At 36.4% G+C, this 22,996-nt stretch overlaps 1 protein-coding gene across 1 annotated transcript in view; it reads right to left on the bottom strand.

The window, feature by feature from the left end:
• Positions 1–22,996, bottom strand: part of LOC127834336 (fibrillin-2-like) — a 121,919-nt gene that overhangs the window by 84,849 nt on the left and 14,074 nt on the right. The window contains exons 10-32 of the mRNA XM_052360082.1: positions 22,674–22,796; positions 21,530–21,643; positions 20,289–20,405; positions 19,986–20,099; positions 19,193–19,312; positions 18,421–18,543; positions 16,437–16,556; positions 15,190–15,303; positions 14,954–15,073; positions 14,634–14,747; positions 13,703–13,819; positions 12,561–12,680; positions 11,954–12,073; positions 11,367–11,486; positions 10,643–10,762; positions 6,515–6,634; positions 5,688–5,807; positions 5,029–5,145; positions 3,768–3,884; positions 2,354–2,470; positions 1,767–1,883; positions 1,021–1,140; positions 2–121 (exon numbers count right to left, since the gene is read on the bottom strand). Coding sequence (XP_052216042.1) covers positions 2–121; positions 1,021–1,140; positions 1,767–1,883; positions 2,354–2,470; positions 3,768–3,884; positions 5,029–5,145; positions 5,688–5,807; positions 6,515–6,634; positions 10,643–10,762; positions 11,367–11,486; positions 11,954–12,073; positions 12,561–12,680; positions 13,703–13,819; positions 14,634–14,747; positions 14,954–15,073; positions 15,190–15,303; positions 16,437–16,556; positions 18,421–18,543; positions 19,193–19,312; positions 19,986–20,099; positions 20,289–20,405; positions 21,530–21,643; positions 22,674–22,796 — 2,724 coding nt within the window. The remainder of the gene's footprint in view (position 1; positions 122–1,020; positions 1,141–1,766; positions 1,884–2,353; positions 2,471–3,767; positions 3,885–5,028; positions 5,146–5,687; positions 5,808–6,514; positions 6,635–10,642; positions 10,763–11,366; positions 11,487–11,953; positions 12,074–12,560; positions 12,681–13,702; positions 13,820–14,633; positions 14,748–14,953; positions 15,074–15,189; positions 15,304–16,436; positions 16,557–18,420; positions 18,544–19,192; positions 19,313–19,985; positions 20,100–20,288; positions 20,406–21,529; positions 21,644–22,673; positions 22,797–22,996) is intronic.

Raw genomic sequence — 22,996 nt, forward strand, 5'->3', positions numbered from 1 at the left:
CCTGATTCGCACAACCTCCCCGTCCATCCGACAGCACAGCGACACTCGTAGGCACCAACAGAGTTAACGCAGGTAGACGAATGTTGGCAGTTATGGGTCCCTGATGTGCATTCGTCAATGTCTGGTCGTGAAATAATACGATGACAGTATAGTGCACCAAATGTTGTTATGTTAAACTTAAGTTTATACATAAGAGTTTATAGAAACGGTTTATATTTCTTTTTGTAAAACATTGTGTTCTTGTTACATATTTATTAAAAATGGCCCCTTTACAATTCCAATCAAACTTCGGGAAAAAGCTAAACAGTTTGAGATTTCTATAATGGGATCATATCATATATAATCAAGCGTTTCTCAATTTGCCACCTTTTACATACTGCATGCATGGTACTGTATATGAAAATAAGCAGTCATAAACAATTATCGTTAATTTGCATAATATTACAAACATTGAGAAAAAACCGTGACGTATAACTAAATACTAAATTGTACTTAGTTCGCATTTAGATATTGTGCGCAGCAATATAAAACTCTCTTTTATCCTTAAACGAGAATAATTGCAGTTTAATTCCAAATTACATGTGTTCAAACGAATACCGACTAGTTTTAACTTAAATCGAATTTTGAGGAAACAACTATGTAAAAGGCTAAAAATGTCTGTAACAATGAGTTCTTGTAATAATATATATAATCATACATAATTATATCGTTGCTTATTGTGCCACCATTACATACTATAGGCTATTTTATAAGACAAAACACATACCTAGCCGGTTAAAACAAGCATCAGTAATTAACGAACAATACTGTTTACTTAACATAATGTACTTCTTGATTTAGTTTGATATATAAGCAATAATTTATACAGACAATTAATACTATAAATATATTATTTTAATAGGTTAATCTGGTACTATGCTATGACATTATATTTGGATCCGTATATATAATGTATTAATTTTATAAAAAGCAACCACCTTAAAACTCACTCCATATACCATAGCATGCATAGAATCTTACCTATCGAGCATGTTGCCCCAGTAAAGCCGGTGCCCGTGCAGTCGCACGTGAACGAACCCAGATTGTTCACGCAAGATCCGCGAAAGCAAAGTGTAGTTCCGTTTAAACATTCGTTGACATCTACAAAACATTGAATTTCGTCCAATTTACATTTTAATGCGAACAGTAAGTACAGAAAAAACCCACACCAATGTTCAATTTTTCTTTGGTCTAATTTGCAAATCTAAGACCCTTTTCAAATATAAATGAATGTTTATATATTTATTTTACAATAATAACAACACACAAACTCCACTGACTGTTCGGTTCACATCAATGTCAAGTATATGTTAATGTTCAGTGGTACAACTATAGAAAAATGTCGTACTGACACTCTAATGGACGGTTACAAAAACAATAAGAAACACCAACAGTTTAAACTATCATTGAACAAGAATGTGCATTTTATCAATGTGTTTTGCCTTGTTGTTGAGCCTTTATGCACTGTCTACAAACGCTCGATTTGTCTTTGTAGATTTGTCTTTGTGCTAGTTAAAAGTACCCCATATACTCTTAATTATGCAACAAAGTGCCCGTGGTACGGGAAATATATAATTGCAAGTACCCCGGAGTATGGCCAGGTGCCTTAAAGCGTATTTTCCGTACTCGGTGTACTTTGTAGTAAATGTAATAGTACCCGGGGTACTTTTAAGTCGTACATGAGTCTAAAACGGCCAAATGAACTTTACTAACGACTTTGAACATACCGACATCACACTTTGCGGACGTCCATCCGACTGAGCAGGTACACGTGTAGGAACCTATCGTGTTGACGCAGACCCCGTTTGCGCATGTGTGGTTCCCAGACGCACACTCGTTGACGTCTGTTAATGAATACACAATCGTAAAATAATTGCTATTGTAATCTGTGTGTTATGTGTATTTGGCGAATGGTAAAGTTATTTTATTACATCTATGAGTTAAGCAAGTTCTTAAATATTTGAAATTACGAACAAATGTGAAGTACCTTATTTTAGTATATGTATTGATGATGTCATGTACGTTATGATATATGGGCGAGATCATAGGTTTCGAAACAATAAAGGTCGGCATTATATATTTATCTCTGAATTAATAAGGTGTACACATAAACTTTTTTAAACCCATCTGAGTAAATATTACATTATTGATACCTAAATATTAATACAAATTATGGACCTTGAAGCTTTATTATCATTCATGTATTGATGCGCTTTCATAATCATCACCGCAAAAAACAACACAATATTCATCGAACCCGAAAAATAAATATACTTTGCATTATACCAACAGACAGAAACATTAACCTGCCTACCTTCACTACAGTTGACTCCTGCCCAGCCGGAATCACATATACATGTATATGTGCCTTCTGTGTTATTGCAGAAGCCGTGTGTGCACAGGTCTGTAACCGTCTGACACTCGTTGATTTCTAAAACATCAATTTGGTCTTATGAAATATGAGGCTAGAGTAACTCAAGAACAACCTGCTAATCTGGGACGACACTTTGCACACGTGCATTACACAGAGCACCGTCCATATGTTTATGATTTTAATAGAGATGAACACTAGCTGGATCCACATGCACATGTCCCAAATTAAGTATGGTGTGACCCTAGATACCTGAAACGATGTATGTTCTATATACATGCCCTAAATTAATTGTGGTGTGACCCTACATATCTGAGCAAAACTGTATGTTCCCTTTACATGCCCCATATTAATTGTGGTGTGACCCTAGATATCTGAGAAAAAATGCATGTTCTCTCTACGTGCCCAAATTAATTGTGGTGTGACCCTAGATATCTGAGACAAAACGTATATTCTCTCTACCTTCCCCAATTTAATTGTGGTGTGACCCTAGATACCTGAGAAAAAATTTATATTCTCTCTACATGCCCAAAATTAACTGTGGTGTGACCCTAGATACCTGAGATAAAATGTATGTTCTCTCTACATGCTCCAAATTAATTGTGATGCGACCCTAGATACATGAGAAAAAATGTATGTTCTCTCTAAATTCCCCAAATTAATTGTGGTGTGACCCTAGATACCTGAGATAAAATGTATGTTCTCTCTACATTCCCCAAATTAACTGTGGTGCGACCCTAGATACCTGAGAAAAAATGTATGTTCTCTCTACATGCCCCGAGTTAATTGTGGGGTGACCCTAGATACCTGAGAAAAAACATGTATGTTTTCTCTACATGCTCCAAATTAATTGTGGTGTGACCCTAGATACCTGAGATAAAATGTATGTTTTCTCTAAATTCCCCAAATTAATTGTTGTGTGACCCTTGATACCTGAGATTAAATGTATGTTCTTTCTACATTCCCCAAATTAACTGTGGTGCGACCCTAGATACCTGAGAAAAAATGTATGTTTTCTCTACATGCCCCAAATTAATTGTGGTGTGACCCTAGATACATGACAAAAATATTTATGGTTTCTCTTCATGCTCCAAATTAATTGTGGTGTGACCCTAAATACCTGAGAAAAAATGTATGCTCTCTCTACATGCCCCAAATTATTTGTGGTGTGACCCTAGCTATCTGAGTAAAAATGTATGTTATCAACATGCCCCAAATTAATTGTGTTTTGACCCTAGATGTGTGAGATAAAATTGTATGTTCTCCCTACAAAAAGTATTGAAAGAACGATGCGGGAAAACCGTTTTCTTTATGACCCCTTAAGGCCTTTAAAACAACAATCATTACAAAGGTTTACCTATTTCACACGTTGGTCCGGTCCATCCGGAAGGACAGACGCATTTGTAGGAGCCTGCAGTATTCTGACACGTGCCTCGTGTGCAAGGGCTGGGAATAGCCGCACATTCATCGAAATCTGGGAAATACATTTATAACTTCATGCACTTGTAAATGCATCCATTTGGGAAGAACATGTATTACAATAAATTGCATGCATTTAATTATTGTGCTCTTAAGCTGTGTAACATAACACAACCCAACTGACAAATTGTCCTGCTTAATGCCGTGCGTCATTACAGTCCGCAAATAAACCATGCCTTTATAAATTATGCCGGTCCCTTACCCTTTCAGCGTTGGAACCGAATTTTAAAGGCCTTTGCAAACAGTTTGGATCCAGATGAGACACCACAGAACGTGGCGTCTCATCAGGATCCAAACTGTTTGCTATTCTGATAGTATTCTTTGAAAAAAAATCGAAGGAAATGCTAATTTTAGAAATTCAGCAGACGACATTTTAGCAGACTACAAACTTCCCAGCATGCAAAGGGCTAATCCATTCTCAACTGAACGTTCAAGTGTAAGTTCACCAATATCGATTTTAAATCGAATCCTTTCTCTCAATCATTTTAAGTAAAATATTGCCGCTTTGCCGACAAATATCATTTGTAAAAATTGATCTTAATACATATGTTTAAATATATGTTCCCCGCTCTGGTATAACGGGGTTTAATGCGTGTGCGTTAATGGTCATCCAAGATTAGCTTGTGCAATCCGCACAGGCTAATCAAGGACGACACTTTCCGTTTGAACTGGATTTTCGCTGCATTTGAAGAGACGTCCTCAAAATGAACAAGATATGAGTTTTTCAGAAACGCTATGTCCCCTTCTGCGCCGCTTTGAAGCTATATATTTGAGCTTTGACCTTGAAGGATGACCTTGACCTTGACCTTTCACCACTTAAAATGCGCAGCTCCATCAGATACACATGCATGCCACATATCAAGTTGCTATCTTTAATATTGCAAAAGTTATGGCAAATGTTAAAGTTTGTGCAAACAAACACACAAACACACAAACAAACAGACAGGGCAAAAACAATATGTCCCCCACTATAGTGGTGGGGGACATAAAAATCCCTTAAACGCGGAAAGTGTCGTCTTTGATAAACTAGTATTGACTGCACATGATAATCTGTGTCGATAGTTTACGCACATGAATTAAACACCTTTTTCACAGAGCGAGGTACATATGCATTTCCCATTGCACAGTCAATATGTTACCTAGGTTACACGTGCTTCCCCACCACCCTGCGTTGCACGTGCAGGTGAACGACCCCTCACTGTTCACGCACTGTCCGTTCGCACACGTGTGTGTGTTCAATGTGCACTCGTCTTTATCTGAAACGTATGGACTGGATTATGTGATTGGAGTCATAACATGAAACATATATGAATCGCGGTCTGAGAAAACGGGGTTAAATGCATGTGCGACATGTGCCGTCCCAGATTAGCCTGTGCAATCCGCACAAGCTAATCAATGACGACACTTTCCGCCTTTACTGGATTTTCGCTAAATTGGAAGTCACGTCTTAAAAATGAATAAATCCTTAAACGCGGAAAGTGTAATCCTTGATAACCCAGTGCGGGCTGCACAGGCAAATCTGGGACGACTCTTCACGTACACGCATTTAACCCTCATTTCACAGAGCGAAGCTGATAAAATAATGACAAAAGTATGTGTTTTTGCACTTCTTAAAGTATGTGTAAAAATGGAAATACAATTCGAATGCACATAAACATAATTATACTAAATAATAAGGTTTTGAACTAACCGCTCATTCGAAGTGACATAACTGAAGTCTATATGCCACATACAGAATAATGTTATCTTGATACAAATTATATCATTCATATACTGGTTTCTATGGTGGACATTTTACCGTTCTTGCAATATGTTCCTTGATATCCCGGTGGGCAGACGCACGTGTATGAACCATTATTGTTCAAGCACGTGGCGCCATTTGAACACTGGTGGGAACCAGCAAGACATTCATCAACATCTGAAAGTAAACAAATATATAAGCCGCGGCAGGCGAAAGTGGGTCTGAAGCCATTTGCGGCCATAGTAGCTCCGGGACAGACTTCGAATCCGCGCAGCCTTGTAAGGAGCTACCATGAGCACTAATTGGACAAAGAAACCTTGCGTGACTTTGCGGTGGAAATCGTACCTTATTAACCAGACTGCGCAATGGCAACTGGAGCTACGCTTGACGCCTAAGGCACAATACCGACTTTCGCATGACGCGACTCATATCATGAAAATGGTATTTACAATAGTATGATTCCACATGAGGTCCAAAATTAGCATAGTCATATCACGTAATGTGCATGCGCTAAAACACTAGACGTAAACACGTGTATTTGCTATTTATTACATGAAATTGCTTTTTTTTTATAATGTATTATTATATAGAATTTTAGCGCTAGTTTTAGTCACATTCTTACCAATCATTATTTTTATACGAATTTGTTACAACTTTCGAAGCTTTTGTTTAGAAAACAACTGAGGAAATTATCTAGCATTACTAGATATTTTAGTCAAGATTATTATACTTACATCGTATTGAAACAGGTAATTGAACAAGCACAGATACAGCGAAACAAAATAATTCAATCTCGATTTCAAATAATATTTTGATTATTATTTCTATCTGATTCGTATCTACTTGATAAAGCTTGCGTTGAGCGTACATAACGTTCACCCTACCTTGAGCACACGAAGGTCCGGCCCAGCCGCTTGAGCAAGAACATGAGAAGGAGCCCGGGCTGTTCACGCATGTGGCGCCGTTGTGGCAGATAAAGGTTCCCCTGGTGCATTCGTTGATATCTGCGCATTGTATGTCAGAATGTTTATAGGAATTGGTGCTTGCGTTAACCAAAACCTTCATAAGTTATGTGAGCTTTGAAGATTTAAGACGCTTTTTTCCATCAAGCAATAAATGGATGCATTACTTTTATATTGAAACAAAAATACAATACCTAAAATACATTTGTCTTTCTGTCTACACGTAAGGAAATTTTCACATACTATTATACATTTCCTTTAACCTAAAGCAAACTGCAATACAATCCCGTTGTTGTTTCGGTAAAACTTCGCTCTCCCTTCTGACTATCAATTGTGTCTATATATCTTTATTAATATTCAATTCAATTTGTTTTAGGGTTGCAGCAAATTTTGAAAAGTCGTCAATAACACATGCTTTTTGTCAATTTGTATGTATTGACCTTCCGGCATACGTCTTCATCATGATCATTTCAAACATATGTCAGCAATGCCCAACAACGTTATTTTCGTGATGATAAATTTCAGAACTCAGCCGATTGGGTATACATTGATGGTCTTGATTGATCGTTATCCATTGAAAGTGACCAAAGTGATTTCAAGACGTAAAGCGAAGATTTAACAGGAAATGTTGCAGATTTGTTCATTGACTGCAAGCATTTATTGCACCCTATCTTCTACACATGTTCAAGAACATTTTATACTCAGGATTTTAACCAAATTCTTGGACAACATAAGTTATTGTTCCAAGCTATAAACAAGAGCACCGCCTTGCGGGTTCAGACCGCTGATCTATTTTTCTTTTTAAAGGTGTAGGGACCTATCTCAATTTCAATCATAAAGGAGGGAGGGATGGAGTGAAGAGGGGTGTATAGTGTGGGGGTGTGGTCATTTATTAGATTATCTTCCAAAAATGCAAAAAAATGCAAGCATTTATTGCACCCTATCTTCTACACATGTTCAAGAACATTTTTTTACTCGGGAATTTAACCAAATTCTTGGACAACATGCGTTATTGTTCCAAGCCATAAACAAGGGCACCGCCTTGCGGGTGCAGACCGCTCATCTATTTTTCTTTTTAAAGGTGTAGGGACCTATCTCAATTTTCAATCACAAAGGAGGGAGGGGGTGGAGTGAGAGGGGTGTATAGTGTGGGGGTGTGGTCATTTATTAGATTATCTTCAAAAAATGCAAAAAAATGCAAAAACAAATCTTTATTTTTTTAATTTTTTTTTGGTGGGGGGGGGGGAGGATTCTTGGGTGGGATGATTGGACGGCATTTCAAATATAAAATAATAAAAATAAATATTTGTGTTTTTTAACCATGTTTGAAAAAACAAAGAGACGTGTTTTTCAGAAACACAATGCCCCCTATTGCACCGCTTTGAAATTATTTATTTTTTAACTTTGACCGTGAAGGATGACCTTGACCTTGAACTTCCACCACTCAAAATGTGCAGCTTCATGATAACGCCGCTTTGAATTAATTTGTTTACCTTTGACATTGAAGGATGACCTTGACCTTGAAGAATGACCTTGACTTTCAACTTCCACCACTCAAATGTGCAGCTTCATGAGAACGCTGCTTTGATTATTTTTTTTTACCTTTGACCATGAAGGATGACCTTGACCTTGAAATTCCACCACTCAAAATGTGCAGCTTCATGAGAACGCCGCTTTGAAAAATATATTTATTTTTTTGACCTTGAAGGATGACCTTGACCTTGAACTTCTACCACTCAAAATGTGCAGCTTCATGAGATACACATGCATGCCAAATATCACGTTTCTATCTTCAATATTAAAAAAATTATGGCCAAGTTTAAAGTTTTCGGACGGACCAACGCCATATATGACATTTGACCTTGAATGATAACCTTGACCTTCACCATTCACCACTCAAAATGTTCAGCTCCATGAGATACACATGCATGCCAAATATCAAGTTGCTTTCTTCAATATTGAACAAGTTGTGGCCAATGATAAAGTTTTCGGACGGACAGACACCATAAATTTGACATTTGACCTTGAAGGATGACCTTGACTTTTCACCATTTTCAAAATGTGCAGCTCTATGAGATACACATGCATGCCAAATATCAAGTTGCTATCATCAAAAGTGAAAAAGTTATGACCAATGTTAATTTTTTTTTCGGACGGACTGACTGACTGACATACTGACGGACAGTTCAACTGCTATATGCCACCCTACCGGGGGCATAAAAATGATCTTTTTGGGGGGGTGGGGGTTGGGGTGGGGGGTATAGTGTGAGGGTGTGGTGGTCATTTATTAGATGATCTTTAATTAAAAAAAATAATGGGGGAGGGGATTGGGAGGGATTCTGGGGGATTCGGGGGAAGTGGGGGATGTTTTGGGTGGAGTCTATTGTGGTATGTCAGATAAGAGTTGTTTTGTCAAAGTATCAATCGAATCTATTCATAAATAAAGAAGTTATGGCAATTTTAGCAAAATTTAATAATTTGACCTTGAGAGTCAAGGTCATTCAAAGTTCATGGTAAAATTCAACTTGCCAGGTATAGTACCTTCATGATAGCATGAAGGTATTTGAAGTTTAAAAGCAATAGCATTGATACTTTAGAAGTAAAGTGGATGTAAACACAAAATGTACCCATATATTCAAAGTTTCTAAGTCAAAAAAGGGCCATAATTCCGTAAAAATGACAATCATAGTTATGCAACTTGTCCTTTACTGTCCCCTTATGATAGTTTGCGAGTGTTCCAAGTATGAAAGCAATATATATGATACTTAAGGGGTAAAGTGGACCAAAACACAAAACTTAACCAAAGTTTCAAGTATAAAGGGCCCATGATTCCGTCAAAATGCCAGTCAGAGTTACATAACTGCACAGTCCCCTTACTATAGTTAGTAAGTGTTGCAAGTATGAAAGCAATAGCTTTGATACTTTAGGAAAAAAGTGGACCTAAACACAAAACTTAACGAAATTTTCAATTTTTCAAGTATAAAAAGGGCACATAATTCTGTCAAAATGCCAGTAAGAGTTACATAACTTTGCCTGCACAGTCCCCTTATGATAGTTAGTAAGTGTTGCAAGTATGAAAGCAATAGCTTTGATACTTAAGGAATAAAATGGACCTTAACACAAAACTTAACCAAAATTTTCAATTTTCTAAGTATAAAAAGGGCACATAATTCTGTCAAAATGCACGCCAGAGTTATCTAACTTTGCCTGCCCAGTCCCCTCATGATAGTAAGTAAGTGTACCAAGTTTGAATGCAATAGCATTGATACTTTATGAGAAAAGTGGACCTAAACGCTAAACTTAACCGGACGCCGACACCGACGCCGACGCCAAGGTGATGAGAATAGCTCATTTTTTTTTTCAAAAAATAGATGAGCTAAAAAAGGTGAAAAGGATATTCTCTCTAACTATACTATAGAGGCTATAGAGGAATCACATTGGTAAATACAATGTATTAAAAAATCATTAATCCTTCGTTATCGCATTAATAAGAGGTGTGAAAGTGAACATATATTTAACGAAGCTCAAATTGGATCCAGAGATAGCCGTAATACGGTTGATTGCATTTTGTACTACACACTGTAAGTAAATACATTTTAGCAAACAATAGTAAACTCTACAGTGCATTTATAGATCATGAAAAAGCATTTGACACGGTCATCCATGACTAATTATGAGTAAAATTCATTCAGTCGTGTGTGAGTTTTAATGTGCTACATGTGCTGAAGTAATTCTATAAAATGTTAGACCCTGTGTTAAAGACAACAGTTGTGTTTCACAATTCTTTGATATTGCATTAGGGGTAAAGCAAGGGCAGCCTCGTTCTCCTAACATATTTGTTCTGTTTATAAATGATATAAATGACAGCTGAGACTTTAAGAAGCCCACATGCCAACATGTAGACAGACTTTCCTTACATATGTTATTGTTTGCGGATGACATGTATGCATATTTTAAAACACGATAAACATCGTAGAGCAATATAAATATGAAATGCAAATATGTCTATATGATTTGTAATTTTTTATACAACTTTCAAGGTCCATTTACCGGTCCTGCACAGTTGTCCTTCATACCCGGCGAGACAATTACATCTGTACGAGCCAATCGAATTCTGGCAAGTGGCTCCATTAGCGCATTGAGCAACGCCACTCGTGCATTCATTCACATCTGAAACGTTCGACAATTCTATTTCTTGTAATATTAGCCTACATGCCATCTTTAGAGGTATACTTTTGTAAATAACTCAAACGAGGGATATCAATGCCAATCAACAATGCTCTTCATTTTACAATGGATCCAGGAAAGTTAAAAACAATTTGTACAACTATTTTGATATTGGTATCGCAAAAGAGGAAATCAAAGAAAAAATGAAGCATTTACACGCATGATATTTAATGTGATAAAATGGTAACTTTGAATGTCTTTATTAATTACATTATTTAAGCTCTTGTTACTAAAACACACGTGACTAGTTAATATTCGAGTGATACAAATATTATTGAAGCTGAGAATTAGGAACAGGCTTCTTTTAACGAATAATACGTGATTAATTTGTCACATACACCAAAAGAAAAGAAAATATGGCATTGCACAAAGAGATAAATTATGCTCAAAAGTGATACAGGAGAACTCAACGTTTAAACTAATTGTAGAATGTAGTACAAAGTACATACACATAATTATGTGCTTGAAGTACATGTATTAGATTTTTTAAATAAACTTGTTAATACGGAAAACCATTTAAACGTTGAAAATGTTTTTCGGAAAAAACCTTGTTCACAAGTTTCTCCCATCCAGGCCTCCATACAAGTACAAGTGAATTTTCCATGGGTATTTACACAGGTTGCCCCATTTCTACATGTGTGGGTGCCTTTGTTGCATTCATCAATGTCTGGAAAAAATATTATACAAGATTGACTTTTTCATTAAAAAAAAGATTATACTAGATTGACTTTTTTATTTAAAATACAATTTCATATTAAAACATTTGGCTTATGGTCTATGGTGAACGTTTTGACCAGTTTTAAGATGGACAAAGAAGCAAACATACAATCGTCAACGGTTTTGTGTGTGGTTTTCCTGTACGAAAATAATCTTTTGAAATTGTTCTCTCAAAAGAACAAAGAACTACAAAAGAATTGGTTGCTTGCATTTGGAAAAAACAACAACACTTAATAATACACGTTATTTCTTACAAACCTGCTTGGAACCTTTGCTTCATCAGTAAAAGATATAGTGAGAATAGTCCACAGTCAGACATTGTCTACTATTGGCAACAATAATTACTCTCCAGATACTGTATCCAGAGTTATTCGTAAATGCAATGATGTTGTTTTTAAATAAAGAACATGCATATACCTCTCTGACAGTATTGTCCGTCGAATCCCGAGGCGCAGGTACAACTGTGGGAGCCGGGATTGTTCACACACGTGCCGCCATTCTGACAGGTCGCGAGCCCCAAGAAGCATTCATCAACATCTAGGGAATGAATTGTACAAAGTATAGATTTCATATAGTGAATTGATGTTTATTGTAAATATACTTAATAAATAAATGCGAAAGAGTTCCGAACAATAAGCCTTTGCAAGTTTAATATACAATCAAATATTCATATCAATTAATGTAAAACTGAATTCGATTTGAAAAAATGTACTATACAACAGTGGTTCAGTCTTTATAATACAATTAAAAGGATAAAGCAGTTAGTACACACATATTAACACAGGCTGATAATACCAGGTTAGACTAGAACACTGGCAATACTTTGTGTTAATAACCTTTGATGGATGTCGCAACCTCAAATGTTGCATAAAACTTTCTTGTTTCCAGCCTTAACAGTTAACAAGTACTTCATACATTGCTTCTTAAAATATGTATGTCATCAAAGTTGTCATTCATTTTAGAGAAAAAACTGTACAATGCAAAGTTAATGGGTATTTGACTTTATCAAACGTTGCATCATTACCGTTGCCACACGACTTTCCGGTCCAACCAGCGAGGCACGTGCAGCTATATGTGCCAGGGAGATCTACGCACGTGGCTCCGTTCAGACACGTGTGCGTCCCATCCGTGCACTCATTGATGTCTTATAAATACAAGGTTGAAAAACTCAAAATATTGCTTTCGAAATATATGTATTTGATTCGGTATAGGTCATTTTGTGCGTGATAATTGTCGATAAATATATAGGATTTGTCATTTAATTTGCTCAGCAATTTTTGTAGAAAGCGAGCATTTGGAGCAGCTTATTAAATAGTTTCCTGTCGCGGTTAACAAATTATGGTATGACAATACAAAGAGCTTTCTCGAGATCTTCCACTAAGATCAAAATAACATTCCACATTTTGTTAGTAGTCCAAATGATCATGCGCAATGACAATCAATAAAACAGTACCAAATTAAAACGCTCAAAATGTCAACTTTAGAAAATGTAAGTAGAAGTTGTTATACAAGGGGTACAACGCACATCAAATGTTTTACTATTAATCACATTGATGTTATAATTTAAAGGGGCCTTTTCACGTTTCGGTTAATTGACCAAATAAAAAAAATATTTCAGATTCGCAAATTTTCGTTGTAGTTATGCTATCTGTAAGAAAACAGTAATACTGAACATTAACCATGCTCTAAAATATACATTATATGCATTTTTAACGATTAAAAAAAACGTTATATTTTGTGTCACTACGAGGATTGCTTATATAGAGTATAAAATACATCGCTCATTCTATTAGCGCCGATTGTCAAGTGGTCTAAGCGTAAGACTTTTACCCCAGGGGTCAGTTATTCGAGCTCGGTTGAGGGTTACTTTTTTCTTTCTTTACTTGTACCCTTGCTTTTTACTGGAGCTCTTTAGATCCAATGCTCACATTAGTAAATATGAAGCATTTAATTTCAAACTTAAATCTGTAAAAAAGGCCCCTTTAAAGATCCCAAGTACCACTTGATTTCAGTGAAAGTCTAAGATTATAGTCAAATGTCCCTGCTTTTTTCCTTGTTCCAGAGATTATTTGTTTCTAACTCCCAATACTATATGCATGTTTCAATATTTGTAATGTATACGTATAGACAAATTATTCACGCCAGAATCAGAACAAATGCCAGTACTCTGTGAGCAGTTGAGTCCGATCCATCCGGTTCTGCATACGCATATGAAACCCCCGGGCGTATTGGAGCATGCGCCGTTCTGACAATTGTGAGAGCCGACGTTACATTCGTTGACATCTAAACAGAAACAGATAGACCATTTGAGACACGCTCTGTATAACCCGAGCTTAATGTATGTGCTCTAAGTAGTGTCCCGTGTTACGCACAGTCAACACAGTGACTACACATTCCGCTTGTTTAGCGTTTTTCGTTTGAAGGACGTCCCTTCTTTACGAAAGTCCAGTCTAGGCGGAAAGTTACGTCCGTTATTAGCCTGTGCATACTGCACAGGCTAGTGTGCGACGACGGCATACGCACATGCATTAAGCCCGGTTTTCCCAGAGCACGACTCGTTTACATTAAGAATTTGTGAAGATATCGTCTTTCGTTTCCAAATGTTATTTGTCCGCTGCATAATTCCTTAATGGAGAACAATACTGGCTACACAAAACATGTATTTGCCAACCTTCTGATATTTGAAAATAGGTACATTCGAAAAATATCTGATACCGACCAAATATTCATGCGTGCAATTAGATATGAATAAATAAAACACCAAATAAAAACGTTTAAGAAAACGCTAGTTTGTGATGCTACAACTATCCGGACCAGAGTAATTGGCTGAATTGTGCAGTTTAAAATAATTACTGTAAGTATATTCATTAAATGCTAGAGATATGCAAGATTTCAAGGAATTAAATAATAAATCAAACTTAAGAAATCAGAAATCTGTGCGTTAAGCTGTTAAGTACTAATTATCTAACACAAATTGTATCGTATTTGTGTTGTGTTTGATAAAACACATACCCCAACTGGGCATGCAAATAATGCAACACCACATATTATCTTTTTAGTGTACATTTGTAATTGTTATAAGATTTTTCAAACATACCCGTTTCGCATGTGGGCCCTTGCCAACCGGCGACGCACGTGCACTGTGCACCACCCGCGGTATTCGTGCACGTGGCATTATTCTTGCAGAGCGCAGACGTGCATTCATCCACATCTGCAATTAAAAAGCAAAGCAGCCTTTAGTTAATTTGTTGTCCCCCATCATTTTACAGCTTTTTATCTGGAGTATGCGCAACAGATAACATCTAACGGATCATGCGTACAAGATAACATTCTAATCTGAGACGACACTTAATGCACATGCATTAAGCCCCGTTTTCTCAGAGCGAGACTTAATTATGATGAGAGAAAACCACCGACCTCGTTCGCAGTTCCGTCCCGTCCATTCCTTCGTACAGACGCACCGATAGTCGCCGGGCATATTTTGGCACACGCCACCGTTCTGGCACAGATTTTGGTTCAGAGAACACTCGTCTAGGTCTGGAAATACAGCAAAGAAATCACAATGCTTGCGTAATGTTTAAAAGCCAATTCATACTCAAAAGTAACGAATATTTCGTAAAATATTTGGAAAGATAAAATGCATGATACATTACCTTGATCGCAAAGTGTCCCAGTCCATTCGGGCATACACGTACATACGAACGAACCATTTGTGTCCCGGCAGTTGACGCTGTTGACGCATTTACCGATAGCACATTCGTTGATATCTGTGACAACCAGAATACAGTGTGTGAGTACCCAGTAACCGATAGTCAATCTTCAATTGATATAACTTATGGTTAATTGAAAGTCTAAAACAACACCAGCAAGGGCATCATGGAAAGAGCTTCTTAGTGAGTCGGAGTTATGCAGACATTGACAACTTTACTATGTAATGCTTATGTTTATGTGTTTGCTGTTTTACTACAAATGATACGTGCTGTGCTTGTAATTGTTATTAATCTTATTATTTATCACATGACGTTTCTCAGTATCAACCGCTTTTTGTTTTAACCATACGTTTGCATTAAAAACTTTGAATTCCGGTCTATAAACTACCGGTAAGTTGTTTTTCTAACTTGTACAACCACTAAATATTTGTTCATTTACATGACGTAAGTCCATTTTTAAAGCTCATTTCTTTCATTTCAAGCTAAAAACATAAACCAAGCGGAAAATAGCAGATCAGGTTAGGGTCATATATAATTATATGTATATTACACGGCATAAAAACCTGAGCCGAATTCCCAGACTCGTTGTATAGATTTTACAGTTCTCGCTAAAAGGGACTGTCAACCACGACGACGAAGAAAAGAAAAGTTGTAAAATACCGTATTTTAAAAAAATTATTAGTTAATATTGATTAAAATATCACGACTGGTATATTACATTACTTGAAAAAAGTTGGTGAGTTTTCATATTTTCAGTATATTCGGTAATAAATTTTACTGGGTATGTCTACCAGGTAACTACCAGTTAACAATAAATAACCTCAGTAGATTGATCATCATCGTCACGTGGTAAACCAAGGAATGCAAATTGTGCATACGTAGTGAATTGAATATATTATAAATATATAATGATCAATCTACTCGCGTAATTTATAGTGTGTATATGTCACCTATTTTCGCGGTGTACTTTCGATTTCACATCGCGAAATTTTATTACCGTATATACTGAAAATATGAACTGTTGTCAAGTAATGTTATATACCAGTCTTGATATTTTAATCAATATAAACTAATAATTGTAAAAAATACGGTATTTTAGAACTTTTCTTTTTTCTTCATTCATGGTTGACAGTCCCTTGATATCTTTATTCAACATAAATCTAGTAATCTGTATGTAATCTTCTACTCACTGATTTCGCAATGCTGTCCCTCCCAGCCCTCCGCACACTTGCACTCGTACGAGTTGAAGTAGTTCGTACAGTTTGCTCCATTCTTGCAGAACGGGGGAACTATAGTGCACTCGTTGATATCTGAAGCATGCAGATTTGTTACTTGAACCATAATGTACTGGTAGTCATATGTATGATTCTTAAACGTTTTTGCGATATAATCGTTCGCGTTTTGCACCTTCTATTCTTCTACTGTAATTTGAAGACCGCCAGTCTTGGCAATTCAGAACTATTGAAATTAGTTTCGACTAATGAATATGTTCGCCGTGGCGTAATGGATAAGGTGTCCGCCTAGCGATCGGGAGGTCACGGGGAGCTTTCTCGAGATCTTCCACAAAGACACCAAGTACTGTTTATAGGCCAAGGTAACGGACTCGAGAGCGTTTCTATAAGCCCGAGGCTTTCGATGCAATCGAGCTAAAACAAATCGGTTTAAAACTAAAGGAAACACATATTCACATCGGCTAACATATATTTAAAAATAATCATGTGGGTACAATCAAAATACGGATACACTCATACACTCAACCATTCATAAAAATAATAGACAATGAAACACGATGAAATGTACTGAGTTAAAACCTATATAGTTTAGCTCGATTGTATCAAAAGCATAATGCTTATTTAAACCATGCTCGAGCCCGTTTCTTGGGACTAGAGCCAGTACTTTGAGGAGATCTAAAGAACGCTGCTAATTGGGGGTCGAACCCGTGACCTCATGAAATGTATTGAGACAATAAACATGTCACTACTTACTCGTTTTCTACCGATGTCTTGTAAAAATATTTTGCCAGTGATGTCTCGGCGGGCGGAATTTTCAATAATATAAGTTTGCAGTAACTGTTATCAAGCGTTGCGGGAGCTCGCCTACCTGAGACCCGAAACGACTGATCTGTATTATGATTTTTCAATGAGCATTTCACAGCTCGGCAAATATATAGTTAACACATGCATTTTGAGCCAGTGCTATGTTGCTATGCTATGGGGTTAAAATTGATTTACACTTAAATGTATCATGAATATTGCTGGGCCAAGTGTGATGTTGAGCGCTTTAAAACCGGTTTAAACCCCCCAATGCTTTGCATTGACCGTTCCAAGGCCGTGACCCCAGCTTTATTCTTTTATGTGTTATGAGTGTTGTTTTGTATTGTGCTGTCTTGTGCTGATTTGTACGGTTATGGCAATTGGTCACTTGCCTTAAATAAAGGACCAACTAATTGTATATAATGAGAATTCAATACTGCTCCAGCAGCTGGAGTTTCACTTCTTTATATTGGGCGAAGAAGTTAGACTATCGAGTTTTTCCTAGCTTTTTGTTAGTTTGCCAAGTCAGATATGTTACACGTATAAAACCTGATCCAGTTTCGAACTCCACAAAGATGTCATGTAATAGTCTGGCAACGTTTCGATTACATGCAATAAATGCGGTTACTAGAGTTCTCAAAGCTTTTTATCGCATATGACCTAGCGACATAGTTTTTGAACATACATGACCCATTTTCGAGCTAGGTTTTCATAAATTTTATTAAGATTTGGCAATAAATGCGACCCCAAGGGTATTTACATGTTTTGTCTTTAATTTTACGAAGTAATCTAGTGTTTGATCCCATTTTCGGACACTGCTGAAATATAATTACAACAAATGTTCAAAGCAGGTCTCATAAGGTTTCTATATCGTACACAAGTTTTTCTTTACATGACCTACATGTTAAAGGCCATTTGATCCTGCTTTTAAGTCGGCGGAGATATAATTGGGAAATACTAGTATATTGTGGCCGAGTTTGGTGAAGATTGGGTCATAATTGTGACCTTTAGACTGTTCACCGGGTACATAATGAGGACGCGCTACGGACGACGAACGACGGACAAATGGTGATAAACAAGTTTACAATGAGCACGGTATGTTAGGAGCAGCTAAGATAGAAGCGTATAGTATAATGCTTACCCGTTTCACAACGTGCTCCTGTTAAACCGGACGGACAAGCGCATCGGAACGACCCGGGCTGGTTGACGCAGGTTCCCCCAGAGAAACAGGCATTCGAACCAAGTGTTATGCATTCGTCGATATCTTTTAAATACAAAGTTAACGGACGCCTATAATTTCACTCTTCATTGAAATTATTAAAGTTCGGAAGAGATATTTTAAGTTGTAAGAATGTTTGCCATTAATATTGTATAAATAATAGCAAATACACGTTTGTTAGTGACACAGGCTCTGTATTCTTGTAAAACACGTATATATTTACTAACGAACGAGGTGAAAACATTTTTAAATGACAATCCAAACGTCAATCTTAATTATGATTTCCAATAGACATGGTGTCAGCTATCGATCAAGCGTTTAGTAGTTCTACCAAAACTGGTACAGTGTTTGAATACTTATTCTCCGAATATTAAATAATGTAACAGACACAAAAACGGAATATAAAAAGAAATAAACATAATATACATTTGGGTCCTGCTTTGTGAAAAGGGTGTTTAATGCATGTGCGTAAAGTGTTGTCCCAGATTAGCCTATGCATTCCGCATGATATTTTCGTTTTAAGAAAGTCTCTTCTCGGTTTGATGGAAAATGTTGTCCCTGATTAGCCTGTGTGGACTCCACAGGCTAATCTGTGACTACACTTTAACCACATGCATTAAAGCCCATTTTTCACAGAGCCCGGCTCAGTTGTGTTTAAATTTGATGAAAACTCAACACCAGTCATGTCGATTACCAGTTTCACAGTTATGTCCCGTCCATTTCCCCATACAGTCACACGAGTAGCTTCCAATTGTGTTCGTGCATGACGTCCCGTGCTGACATACCAGAGGACTTCTTGAACACTCGTCCGCATCTATAATGCGTTAAACTAGATCACTTAGTTAAAACATATTTATTTCAAACAATAAACAGTATTAAACATATAATTCAATACAACATGCTTAATATGTATAGTTTTAAATGCGATTGGAATGAAAGAAAAACTACACCTATTTGGCAATACTCGAGAACTATTGACTAACTTCTCATATCTTTACAAAAATAGTTTTATGGAAACATTTGGCAGATAAACACTATGGATTAAAATAATAAATAACGTTTTTCATGGTGATGCTTTTTTCATGTTTAAATTTAACATAATTTGAAGTTGTATGCCTTAATATGCATTTACAAATGACTACAAACATTATTAATCCAAAGAAACATTATTAATCCAAAGAAACATTATTAATCCAAAGAGAAAAAAAAATGACTCGAGCCTCGTTCTGGGAGCACAGGCTTATCAGGGACGAAGCTTTCCGCCTAAACTTGGAGTTTCCCTAAAAGATACTTGAAACGAACACAAAAGTTGAAAGGATCGTCCTTGATAAGCCTGTGCAGGCTGCACAAACAAGCTGTGATGACACTTTACGCACTTGAAGTAAGCCAAATTGTCTCAGAACGAGGCTCAATTAACCAAAGTCCTTGATTTACAACTCAAATGACGTCATTAATACATCAGGGTAAAATATGCAACAGAAACACACCGATGGTACAAAATGGCCCGGTCCAGCCAGCCGTGCAGTCACACTGGTAGCCTCCAAACGTATTCGTACATTTCCCACCATTTTTACAAGGGTTGTTCGTACATTCGTCAACATCTGTGAAAATAAAGAAATTTAAATTCTTCTTTTACATATGTACATAATAATACGCACTTTTCGGATATGTTGATATTACATTCAGAAAAGTTAAGTATAATTCTTACGTCTATACCCGCTAGGTATGCAATGTATTTATTAAGCAATCTTTTTAACATGGGTTTGAATAGGTCATGGACAATGACTCACCGTCCTGGCAAGTTTTACCGGTGTAAAACTGAGTACACGAACAGGTGTACGAGCCGAATGAATTGGAGCAAGTTCCACCATTCGCACATGGATTGCCCGGAGTGCACTCGTTTATGTCTGAAACATGTCATCTGTAACATTAGCATGAAATACATTTGAATTACAATGGTGTACGGGTAATGCCTGTTTTTAAAAATACGATGATGGCTAAGTTTGAGATTTTCTATGTTTTTAAAAGGTTTAAAATCCAATACATCACGTTGATGTTTCCAGGCCTTTTATAAGTTTAAGTTAATCAATACGATATGTGTATTTTCGGGTATTGTCATTGTAAATTGCCTTAAATACACGACTCGCGAATGTAAGTTTTTTTTTCTAACAATCTACGTAGAGTTTGAAGATCCTTTATTTCTGTATCTAATATCAATATCAACATTACAATTTCACATCCATAATAACAACTCCATCGGGTGTCCGTTACGATACCTTTTAATTAATAAGCCCTTAAACATGTAGCAAAAAGTAAAATAAAAGTGTTTTAATTTGTATGCCATTAAGATTAATTTTAACATTCAATATCAATTTTCACTTATGATTAATATAACTTTATAATTGATATATGTATTCATTTTTTTAAATTGGTATACTTTTGAAGTGCACTGTATTGGTAAACAATACCGATACAATTTTGACAATATCCAATGTCATTAAAGCCACATAAATACTCTAAATCAACGAATATTTTATAAAATATTTCGTTAAGAGGCAAAGCGGGATTGGCTTCGGATCAGCAGGCGATTTATTACATAAATCCGAGATAGCCGATGTATCACGATTGCTGCCCGAAGCCAATTTCGCGTTTGCTCGTAAATGCTCGGATATCGTCGCGGGAAATTCACACGGGATATATTGTCAAACAAAAATTAAAAACGAGCATTTTGTATTTTGTTAAATCTATGTTACCTGACCGCATCTAGCGTTGAAATTTTTGGCTATTGCTATGAGAAACGCTGATTTTTTATGGGTTAACTTAATTTTACGAATTATGTCACGAAATATTTGTTGATTTTGAGAATGTATGTGGCTTCAAGATATGCATATTATTCGTGTATCAAATTTAAAAAAAAGAAAAAATCAATCAAACGAAACCAAAACGTGAATCCAACACAATAGTTGATTATTGCAGGAGCTTAACCTGGATTTAACCATATAAGTCTGCAGGTGTTGTCCAGATTACGTACCTGTACTACAGTTGTTTCCCGTCAAGCCAGCTTCGCATGCGCAGGTAAAGGAGCCCAGTGAGTTTGTGCATGTCCCGCCATTGGCACAAGGAGCGCGTGTACACTCATTGATATCTGAGAAATGACGTTTGCGCAATATATTCTGTGAAGCGACTTTAAAGGTATATATAATCTTGTCGGCCAATGTCACAGTTTGGGAATAATTACGATTTTCAAACAAATTTTTCTAGATTCAAATGTTAGGCATAATTTTTGGTTAAACAAGTGAAATAACACTCTTAACGGGGCCTTTTCACGTTTTGGTAAATTGACAAAATTAAAAGAAAATTAGTTTCATATTTGCAAATTTTCGTTGTAGTGATGATATTTGTGAGGAAACAGTAATACTTAAAATTACCATGCTCTAAAATATCAATAAAATGCATTTTTGGACGATTTAAAAACCTGAAGATAATAAAGCATTGCAACGCGAAATGATTGAATAATTTAGATAGTTCCTTTGTTGTTGTTATATTTTGTGATACTACGAGGATTGCTGATCTAAAGTATAAAATACAACCCTTATTGCATGAGCACGTATGGCCGAATGGTCGAAGCGATAGGCTTTGACTCCATGGCTCCAGAAGCCAGTGGTTCGAGAGTTGAGGGTTACTTTTTTTCTTTATTTTATTTTATTCTTGTTTTTTATTACTGGAGCTTTTAAGATCCAATATTTACATGTATCATTATAAAGCATTTCATGACAAACTTCAAAACATGCAAAAAGCCGTGAAAAGGCCCCTTTAAAGAAAAGTAAAAAATATTGATTCATTTATGAACACTCATCATTCCAAATAGTTAAAATATTAAAGCGTTTGTAACGCTTTTCCTGAATGATTTGATAATTCCACAAAGCAACATTAAGCTTATGAAAACAATTCGTTGAACTCGTCTAATAAAACATGATATAAAATTACCACTGGCCCAGACCAGATTTGTTTTGTCCTTTGAAAAAGTCGGAGCATCAGTCAGACTTAAATGACTTAAATTGCAGGAAAAGATATAATCAATATATCGTACATACATACAAATATGTATCCTCAAATAGAAACAATGTTTTTTTTCTGTAGAAGCAATATATGGCGAAAAAAAATCAATCGCTTACCAATGGAACATCTCGACCCCTCATAACCGGTTCCGGTGCAATCGCAGGTGAAGGACCCTGGGTTGTCCGTACATCGACCCCCGTGGTCGCAGGCCGAGGTTGGTAGATTACACTCGTTAATATCTGTCAAAGCGCACAACAATGTAATATTAGATTAATCAGACTTACATGACAACAAATGAAGTAATATTTTAAGTTATATGTAATCATCTTCCACTTATAAATTAAACAAGCAAATTCGTTGAATTGATATCCCTGCCAATATGCTTCTGGACACATAAGTGTTATATTTGACACTATAAAAGCATTTTTCCAAGATACAA

The sequence above is a fragment of the Dreissena polymorpha genome, chromosome 6 (assembly GCF_020536995.1).
Source record: "Dreissena polymorpha isolate Duluth1 chromosome 6, UMN_Dpol_1.0, whole genome shotgun sequence".
NCBI lineage: Eukaryota > Metazoa > Mollusca > Bivalvia > Myida > Dreissenidae > Dreissena > Dreissena polymorpha.